Here is a 10,426-nt window from a genome sequence, read left to right as displayed (position 1 = left end):
TTGAATCTTATCGAATAAAGAGATTATACATACATAAGCGGTTCGGTGTTGTAACTAAGTTTTCTTAGTCAACTAACCGGACTTAAGGAAAATTGCTTCCGGCAATTGTTTCCTTGAATAACTAAAACATAGATTACTTGAGTAGTTTCGGTTATAACATTGGTTATCTAAAATGGTATGTGAGACCTTCGTGTTTATCTCTTATATGTTGTACAAGTTCTTATGTAAGATACTTTCGGTTTGGTCTTTATGAATGGGGGAGAAATATATGGAGTAAACAAGTGATCTATGATCACTATATATGGAAGGACATATGTGCTTAAAAAGTTATATCTAACGAAATAGTAAATCATATACTAAGGGAAAGAACGTATCATCATGATGTGTAGTATTTCATACTATAGAAGGGGAATAACAAAGATGTTAGGAGTGAATATATACCTAGCTTTCCTTTAGGGGGAGTAATGATAAGTGATTAATTTCCATGTTTATAATGTTAATTCCATACTTGTTTTAGCTGTAATTCTTGCATATTACTTGTTATTATGATTACTTTCTAGTTTATGTATCATATCAGGTGAATCATCCAAAAAGGATCTATGGAGTGCTTAAATGAGCAAGGAAGTGGAGTCTATCAATGAAGGAAGGACAAAGTACAAATTCCACTCATTCAAATCTAAGAGTTCTTAATACCATTTTGAAGAGAACGAGAATACGAAAAGAACGCAAAAAATAATGAGGTCATTCCGAGTTCGGACGAAGAAGTTATAGGCAAAACAAGATTGAAAGATTTGAATATACAGAGAGAGGTTCAGCTGATAACTTCATCAGCTCGAGTCAGCCGAACCTGGAGCTTAAAAATCAATATTTTCGAAGAGTATACAGGAGAGTGTTCGTCCCAAAAGTAATTTAATCAAGTGAGTTGAACCTGGTGATCGCCTGGAGTAAATTTCACTTGTCAGGTTCGTCCGGGAAAGGTCGGGAAGTTATGAGCCGAACCTGACAAATTCCTGGGACATATTTGGACGCGAAATTAACTTCTAACTCAAGGAAACACGGTACGGGAAGGATTCTAAGCCTAATTTTGAGAGTTCTATATAAGAAGAAATCCATAGTCTTAAGAAGACATCTTTTAATATCTTTTTAATATATCATCTCATATTATATTTTTCTTCTTCATAATATATTCTAGAGTTTACCCCTTTAGGGGGAAACCGGGTAATTGTGTAATCATGAGTAGCTAAACCTTTCTCGATTAAGGATGAATTTAATGTTCTAGACGTGAAGTATGATTTGTTAATACAAGTTTGTTTGAAGTTTTAATCATCATGGATTGTCTTTTCTATAGTTAGGGTTTATAAATTATTCTTAGATTGATTTGGGATGCATACTAGATTACTCTATTAATTATTCTATTTCTAGTAGAGATTTGGAGTGATCCGTAATTGTCGTGCATCTCCTATACAAGTAGATAACGTGAGACCTTGCAGAGGGATTCCTTGAAGCAATCATGTGTGAAGACAACACCAGTAAGTAAACATGGCGTACTGAGTTTAACTGCTGGGATCAAACCTAAATTCACAAAGATTTGAATCATTCGATCGAGTTACACCTTGTAAGCGTACCTCAAGGCGTCTCAGTTGGATAAAATTCGGTGACTAAGCGTACCTGTTATCCGATGATAGAAGGAGTTTTGGGGATAACTAAGCGTACCTGCTATTCTACGGTTGGTGATGAATGATTCTGACGGAAGATACATAAGTATACTGATATGATTAACGTTTGGTAACGGCGAATGATTCCTTGATTCTCTTTCTTTTATTTGTTATTTTCTTTATTTTACTTTAAACCAATCCCCATTTGTTTTATCTTATTTTGCTATATAGATAACCTGTCAATTACACAGCTATCTGTGGGAACGATCCTTACTACCGCTATATTACTAGTTAATTAGTGGGAAATATCTCGATTAATTTTTTGTGGTTACGACAACCATCAAGTAAATATTTTTTTTATTAAAATGTCAACAAAAACATTTATTTTTTGAATATGTGCAGGATATCTGCTGACAAAGGGGCAGATTGTTAGCGTGTTTGATTAAGATTACTAGAGTCTTCGTTTAGGTTAGACTAGGAAGTCTAGGAATGTTGAGACATACAAGTATTACCTTGAAGATATGAAGAACATGAAGACGTATTAACTATAATGAAGATATCATCCTTCCAATTTGAGGTTAGTGATACTGACCTGACTTGTTTCCGTTCCTATCGTTACTTTCAAATCATTTAAGATTGAAAATATAACAGGCGAGTTTATAATATTAGACTTGGTCATTTTATTATGATCAAAGTTTCAATTAAGAATATTGAATTACGAAGTATAACGTTTATCTTTTAAACTTCGTAAATGCGGAATTGACATAATCTATGTAACTCTTTACTTGATTATGTATGAGATGTAAGAGTGATTTCATCCTAAGAAACTATGTTTTCATTACATATGTTTAAAGGAAGTACATATACAAACTTTCTTTTTAATCGAAAATAAATCAGTAGGTGTTTTGGTACGATTTTCTATGAAGATCTATTGGATGACCAATTCGAACTTAAGGTAGGAATTCAGGTAGAACCAATCTTAACTTAAGTTGAGAGTCAAGGTAGAACTGATCCCTACCTACTTATGGATATATGGTAGAATCGATTCTAGCTTTTATTGAGAGTTTTGGTAGAAACGATCCTTACCTATATTGAGAGTCTTGGAAGAACTGATCATCCTACCTATTATTGGGAGTTATAGTAGAATCGATCCTATCTATTATTGGGAGGCATGGTAGAACCGATCCCTAACTATATTGGAAAAACTTGGTAGAACCTATCCCTACATACGTTGGGAGTCATGGTAGAACTGGGCCCCAAGAACAAAACCAAATTTCAAAATTCACATATTACTTTACGGTGTTGTGCGAGTTTGGAATTATGGTTCACTAAATAGGAAAGTTCTAGATGTCGACATAATTTGAATATGTGCATAATTCTTATCATATAAAGTTCAAAGATATTCCTTGATACTCAAGGTGATCCCAAACTGAAATATTGAGAGTCTTTTAAATAATATTTTCTAATTTTTTTTCTTTCCAGCAATCAAGACATATCTCTTGAAAAACTATATTAGTTAAGTGGTAAACTAATTTAGATATTTTATAAAGAGAGATTTCGGAATAACAGGTTGGATATTAGTTGGAAATAGGAAAACTAAATGGTATATATTGCATATGTTGAGAATCTTTTGGTTTTGGATTTTTATTGTTGTCAAAAAAACCTTGGTCTATAAATTTAAGTTTGTAATTCTTGCAAACTATCCTAAGAGCCAGTCAAACTTCATTCGTGTTGTTTCTAATGGAGCTGTCTATCTGGAGAGGAAAGTACCTTAATTTGGCGAAATCTCTCACGACTACTCGTTTAAAGAATTTTATGTGATCAAGAAGCTCTACGAGTACCGTTGGTGGGAAACTAGATAATTTCACTGTTATTTTAGTTTTTCGATTATTGATTTGATTAACTAACAGTTGTTAAATATTTGATTGCACCTAGTTTGGTTATTCTTGAGAGACTTCTCTTCTGACATAAGGTCACTCAAACTAGATTAAAGTATTGACGAGATCTTTAAAACTGTTTTAAGATCTAAAGACAATTTGTAATCATCCATTGTTAATAAACTTCGTTCTGTGTTTGATCGATCATAAGTGGATTCAAGTTTGTGTTGTGCTGGCATAACAGAAAGAAATAGAAGATTTGAAGACATGAAGATTTTTCTGGTTGGTTTTCGCATCTCATGATATTTTTGCACACGTCAATTAGATTCGATTTATCTATAATAGTCGTTCAAATCGATAACTATCATTTGGTGGTATTCTTCAGAATTCAATTCTGATATTGTGAATATAGATCTGATTATTTCGGATTTGGATTGATCTTAATCGACAAAGGAATTTACTAGTTCATACGGAAGATCATTTTCCAAAAATATAATGACCCGTCCCTCCGTCGATACTGTCCCCACTTAGCCACTGTGGATATCCAGCAGTACAGGGTTTTCAACAGGCATCGCTGCGGTCATCCAAAAACGACTTCCCGGGAGGTCACTGGATTTTCAACGAGCATATATGCGGTCATCCAAGAGTGACTTCCCGGGAGGTCACCTATCTCTGGATTGCTCCCGCCCGAGCACGCTTAACTGCAGAGTTTTCTGCCAACTCTGAGCCAACTGTGCTGAAAAGGCCTCAATATTAGGAAATGACAAAATATTACTTATATTACATTCGACCAACCACTGCCGAATATCGGGGTATTACAATACCACCACCTTAAATTTGAGTCGTCCTCTGCTCCGTAATATATATACAAGCCCAGATATCCGACGTTCCCTGCCCCTCATGAGAAGCACCTGGACCAACCACGTCCATATTACCTTCCCACCCTCAGTAGGTGAACCGTCGTCGACTCTGATACCATTTATAATGACCCGTATCCACCGATACTATCCCCACATAACTACTGCGAATATCCGACAATGTGGGGTTTTCAACGGTGATCACTGTGGTCATCCAACAACAACTTCCCGGGAGGTCAGCCATCCCTGGATTTTTTCCTCCCGAGCACGCTTAACTGTAGAGTTTTCTGCCAACTCTGAGCCAATTGTGCTGAAAAGGCCTCGATGTTAGGAAAGGACGAAACATTACTTATATTCAGTTCGACCAACCACTTCCGAATATCTGGGTATTACAGAAATTCAACAAATATTTTTAAAATATTATTGGAGTAGTTACCAAAAAGTTTTTTTCCTTTACTTTTTGGAAGACGGTAAAAAGGAGTTGAGTGCTTAAGATTTTATATCTGCCAACTCTGAGCCAAATATGCTGAAAAGGCCTCGGTGTTAGGAAAGGACGAAACATTACTTATATTTCATTTGATCAACCACTGCCGAATATCGGGGTATTATAAAAACTCAACAAATATTTCTAAAATATTATTGAAGTCGTTACCAAAAAGCTTTGTACCTTTACAAAATAAATGATTTTTTGTCACGGCCCAATTGCCACGGATTTCAATACCCGTGGCTATTTGTTATATTTTGCCATGCTAAAAAGATAACCGTGGCAAATAGGTCACTCATTTGCCACAGCATGATATCAACGTGCCACACGTCCAACTTTACCTGTTATAAGCCTGCCCAGTGTATTATACTCACGACAGAGTGGGCCATGGGTGTAGCGGGCCTCTTGCTTCGGCACAACAAATAGAGCCGTAACTATTATCTGCCGTGAAATGCTCCTAAAACTCCAAGTCGTGGCCCTAGTTAGCAATTCGGCGAATAATTCGCGAATAATTCGCGAATTATGCCGTATCAATCGGGAACGAATCGTACGGGCGACCCATTGAAAGACCGACCCAGGTACGCGTGTTATATGAAGATCCCGAATTATTCGCGATTTTTACGTCCCGAATCAACTTTTATTCGTTCGGACGGGAAAAATAGGGTTAGGTTTGGACTTTGGAGAGACTATATAAAATCGAAATAGAAACTTTGGAGAGAGAATGATTTTCTTCTAACCTTCGTTACCTTCCTTCTTCTACTTCTCAGTCTCTCACAATCACTGAACAGATCGCACCAAAATTGGTTCTCTGATTTCCTATCTTCAAATCCTTCAATATCTGCTTTTAAGGCTGGCGACAAGGTATGGCATGATTTTTTATGTTTTCAATATGATTCAATTGATTCAATTGATTCTGATTTTTTGGTTTTCAATATGATTCAATTGATTCTGATTTTTTGGTTTTCAATATGATTCAATTGATTCAATTGAATCAACAGTATATCTATTTATGTTTAATTTATATTGGATTGTATTGAATCCATGATTGGTTATATCCTTAGGTTAGATATTTTGTATCTGCAATTTTAGTTGATTAATAATATTATGAATAATGAATTATGTTATAGATTTATGAATAATATATGAGCTTAATTTGGATTCGTATGTTTATAAATCAATATCGTTATTCGTTCAAGAAATTCTCTTTCTCTAGTTTGTTGATACTTAAAACTAGTTTCAGTGTGTATTTGGTAGGAGATGACGAAGATAAAAGATAAATTTTGGGAATATGCCGAGAAATTGAATAACCGTTTCAAATGTAAGTACTGCAAAAGAGATTTTCCTGGAGGAGTAGCAAGAGTGAAGTCTCATTTATCAGGTATTAAAGGCCGTGACATTGCTGTTTGTGCACAAGTACCTGAGGAAGTACAAGCATCTGCTGTTATTGCAGTTGGGGAGGCCGGTGTTAATGTTAGTGGGACTAAAAGAGCTAAATCATCTAGTGGGAGTGTTGGGGAGAGCAGTGTTAGTGTCTGTGAAGAACCAAGATTGCAACAAACTTCAATACCTGCAATGCTCAGCAAAAAGGATAAAGATGCGGTGGACATGAAAGTAGCTCTTTGTTTCTTTTTGAATAACATTGCTTTTAATGTTATACAGACAACAGGGTTTATTGAGATGATTAAGGCTGTTTCAGAATATGGTATTGGATATTCATTACCTAGTTATTCTACTCTTCGAACTAAGTTGGTTGTCAATACTAAAGCAGATGTGGAACGTTATGTAAATGAAGTCAAAGAATCTTGGAGTTTAACTGGATGCACCATCATGTCAGACATATGGACAAATATGAAAAAACGGTCGTTTATAAATGTGATTGCTTACTCACCAAAAGGGGCAGTATTCTTAAAATCAGTTGAAAGATCCGGAGAGTCGAACACAGGTTTATTTATAAGGGAGGTACTTTTACCAGTTATTGAAGAGATTGGTGCTGAAAATGTAGTGCAAATTGTGACCGACAATGCTTCAAACTATGGACTTGCTTGTAACCTGATCATGGAAGAGTATCCCCACATAATCAAATCAAAGTGTGCTGCTCATGGAGTTCAATTGCTGTTTGAGGATATATATGATTCTGTTGATTGGGTTAAAGATATTTTTCTCAAAGCAAGAAAGATATATGACCATTTCTATAGGCATATCATTCTTTTGGACTTAATGAGAGAGCATACCAAGAAAGATTTGAGAAAGTATTCTAAAACCAGGTTTGCGTCTCACTTTCTTATGCTTCAATCTATTTTAGATGTTGAAGATGGTTTGAGAAACTTGGTCGCATCGGTTGAATATAGAAACATGTTGTACAGCAAAGGAGCTGTTGCTGACATAGTCAAAGAGCTTATACAAGGAACACCATTTTGGGAGGATGGGAAAGAGCTAATTTCAGCAATGGAGCCATTGGTAAAGGTATTACGGTTAGTCGACGGTGATGGGTCAACTTCAGGCTACATTTATGAAGCAACAGATAGAGCACGAAAGGCAATTAAAAAACGATGTGAAGAGGATCCTGTTAAGTATATGCATATATGGGAATTGTTTGAATTCAGAGCGAAATCTAACCTGCTTCATGAGGTTCATGCTGCTGCCATGTATTTGAACCCTCCTTTCATGTTTGATGGAAAGATTTCATATACTAATGAAGCTGTGCAAGCTGCCTTGTCATATATTTATGACAAACTGATTGATACCACTGAAAGAACCAAGTTTTCGCAAGAGCTTTTACTCTATAATGGAAAACATCCAAAGATCTTTACAAGCATCTCAATAGATCAAATCAGTAATTGTCATCCAAGTAAGTTTTTTTTTAATGAATTTTCTTTTTTGTTTTTGGATAATTAGTCGTATATAGGGTGTATTGTTTATCTAAGTTTATGGCCTTATTATAGGGGTGTGGTGGGAAGCAAATGGAGGCTCTGTTCCTATACTAAGAAAGGTTGCCATTCGTTTGTTAAGTCAGCCGTGTAGTGCTTCAGCATGTGAACGTAACTGGAGTGCTTTCGATGCCGCACAAACAAAAAAGAGAAACAGATTGGCTCCACAGATGTTGGAAGATCTGGTGTACATAAGGATGAACTCGTTAATGCTGAAAAATTCCGTGAACTTTGAGTTAAAAGATAGAGACCCAATTAATCTTGAAAATCTCGCATAGTGGGACACTGAACTTGTTGATGGCAATCTGGATGAAGCTATTGATGAAGGTTTTGTAGCCGATGCTCAAAGTGACCTGAATGTTGCTTGGATGGATAGAATGTGTAGCGGCATTGGGACATCTTCGAGAATGAATTATCGTCATCAGTAGGTATTTAATACTTGGAACAAATTAGGCTCTAACTGACACATCTAATTGCTTAATCTGTGTCTATATTTTGATTTTTTGTGGAGTTAAAACATTACTCCAGTAACTTAACTTGTTATATATGCACTGGGATAGGGTATAAATAGACTGTAATGTATCTATGTCTGCCAGAATCTAAGATATATATTATATATATGTATAAATATTTTGTATTTCGAAGTTCGAACTATGTATTTGCAGGATTATATATAAATTCTGAATATCTGTTATTATACGTGTGCCGAATTTTCGGTGACGAACTCATATTTGTAAATCGAATTATATACGTACGTATGCCGTTACGTATTACTCCCGTATCACGAACCGTTGACCGGATTCTTGACCGAATTTGATTTTTACAAATCCGTATAATACGCGTACGTATCCCGTTCCGAACGTATCCCGTATTGCGAATTGCTAACTAGGGTCGTGGCTAGTAAACCTAGCAGAAGACAACAATCCCCACTTGATGAGATAACTCCCTAGTTCCTCCAGTTCCTCCCACCTCCCTCAACTATTCGATACTTTGAAACTGTATACACAGAGAAGATTATACTTCAGGTATGTTGGGATTTGTAAAATTAGATCTTCTTATTTTGATTTTCTGAAGCTAGGGTTTTTTAGGTAATAATTTTTTATGAAGGAATCGACCTAATTGCATATCGATTTGAATTCTTTTACACTGATTTACAATTTATCTTCTTTAATTTGAATTGTTTTATGATATTGGGTCAGATTTGGAAAAAGGAAATCCGTCAATTTCATTATTCTCTGCAGGACATCATCGATTTTATCTGCACAAGCTGGTAAGAAATTTAATTTCTTGTTCCTTGATTTCCTGCTGCAATTGTCATACATTTTGAGTTTCTTTTAGATAAAAGTTCGATTTTTGTTTTGAAATTCCATCTAATGTTCTTGATTTGTAACATCAGATATACTAGGTTTTTGTTTAGCACTTTATATTTCTATTTGAAGTGTAATTGCAAAACCCAGTATGCATGTCTTTCTAGGTTAGTAAAATACTATTTTTGGTTATTCCTTGAGAATGTTGTTTTTCAGTAAGAGATGTGCATCTGGATGTGAATTAAGTCTTCAGTCTTATGAAACCAATTGTTTGAGGGTAGTACCAGGAGTTTATAGAAATTTCTTTTCTGTTTGGTTTTCTCACTCTAAAAAGAAAGGAAAAACCAGGGACAAGTGCACTATTTCCGAAGATTCAAGGTAGATGATAGTGAGACCTAATACTCCTTCTAAGATACTCCGCCACTTCTAGTTAAAGCCTAGGCTTCATCGTTTGTTTATGTCTTCTAAAACTGTAGAGGACATGAGATGGCATGAAAAAGGGGAAAATGGTACTTATGATCCAAGTAGTCCAGTGAACCATATTGATGTGTACTTGATATCTTTGATTGAAGAACTTAACGAGCTATGGGAAGGAGGAGTTGATACTTAAAGAATTTTGTTTTAAAATTCCAGTTAATGTCACTATTTCCTTGTTGATGTGATAAGTCATTGTTGCCTTGTTATTGTTCACCATATTAAAGGGTAGGAGAGCATGTTAGTTTGAGTTTATGAGTCACATGATAGTTTTCATTTAGAACATATATTTGGTGAAAGAATCTCAGACTTGGTCACTAAGTATATCCATTGTTGTTTGGTTCTCAAGCGTGTGAAATATCACAAAGCTTTATTCTTATAGTACACAATTAATTTTCTTCACTTCTATTTCTTTTTGGTTGTAACGTTAAGTTTTGATATGCCGGTGCAAGTTTCAACATACTACGATGTGATCACATGGTATACTACATTTTTCCACTATATGTAAGTGAGATGATTGCATATATAACAGTGACACTATGCACAATGTTAAGCCTGAAATTATAAGCCTGTAACTGTGACATGTTGTGTTGTTTACCACAAGTTTCTCAAGATAATGTCAAATTAACCTTCTGTATTATTGACATGTTTCCTTGTTTATGTGATAAGTCATTATTTTTTCAAATTTGACATATTCATCTCATCTTTCCTAGCAGGAAATGAAACTTTATGTTGTCTGTCTCTACAAGTGGTAAAGCTCTGTCTCTCTGCAGTGAAGTTTGGCCAAGTAGAAGAGGGCACTCGTAGATTATTAGGACGCTCAAGTTGGTTCATACTTGGTAAGT

General features: G+C 35.4%; 1 protein-coding gene across 1 annotated transcript; it reads left to right on the top strand.

The window, feature by feature from the left end:
* Positions 1-6,130: 6,130 nt before the first annotated feature.
* LOC113280296 lies at positions 6,131-8,228 on the top strand. Its single transcript, XM_026528940.1, has 3 exons — positions 6,131-7,721; positions 7,816-7,985; positions 8,079-8,228. Exons 1-3 carry the CDS (start codon positions 6,131-6,133, stop codon positions 8,226-8,228), a joined length of 1,911 nt encoding a protein of 636 aa, XP_026384725.1.
* Positions 8,229-10,426: the final 2,198 nt, after the last annotated feature.

This window comes from Papaver somniferum, chromosome 5 (genome assembly GCF_003573695.1).
Source record: "Papaver somniferum cultivar HN1 chromosome 5, ASM357369v1, whole genome shotgun sequence".
In the NCBI taxonomy this organism is placed as follows: Eukaryota; Viridiplantae; Streptophyta; class Magnoliopsida; order Ranunculales; family Papaveraceae; genus Papaver; species Papaver somniferum.
This window is presented reverse-complemented; position numbering and strand designations above follow the sequence as displayed.

Coding starts and splice junctions, on each gene's coding strand:
- LOC113280296 (XM_026528940.1), top strand. CDS start 6,131: ATGACGAAGATAAAAGATAAATTTTGGGAATATGCCGAGAAATTGAAT. Junction 7,722..7,815: donor AATCAGTAATTGTCATCCAA/GTAAGTTTTTTT, acceptor GCCTTATTATAG/GGGTGTGGTGGGAAGCAAAT. Junction 7,986..8,078: donor CACAGATGTTGGAAGATCTG/GTGTACATAAGG, acceptor AATCTCGCATAG/TGGGACACTGAACTTGTTGA.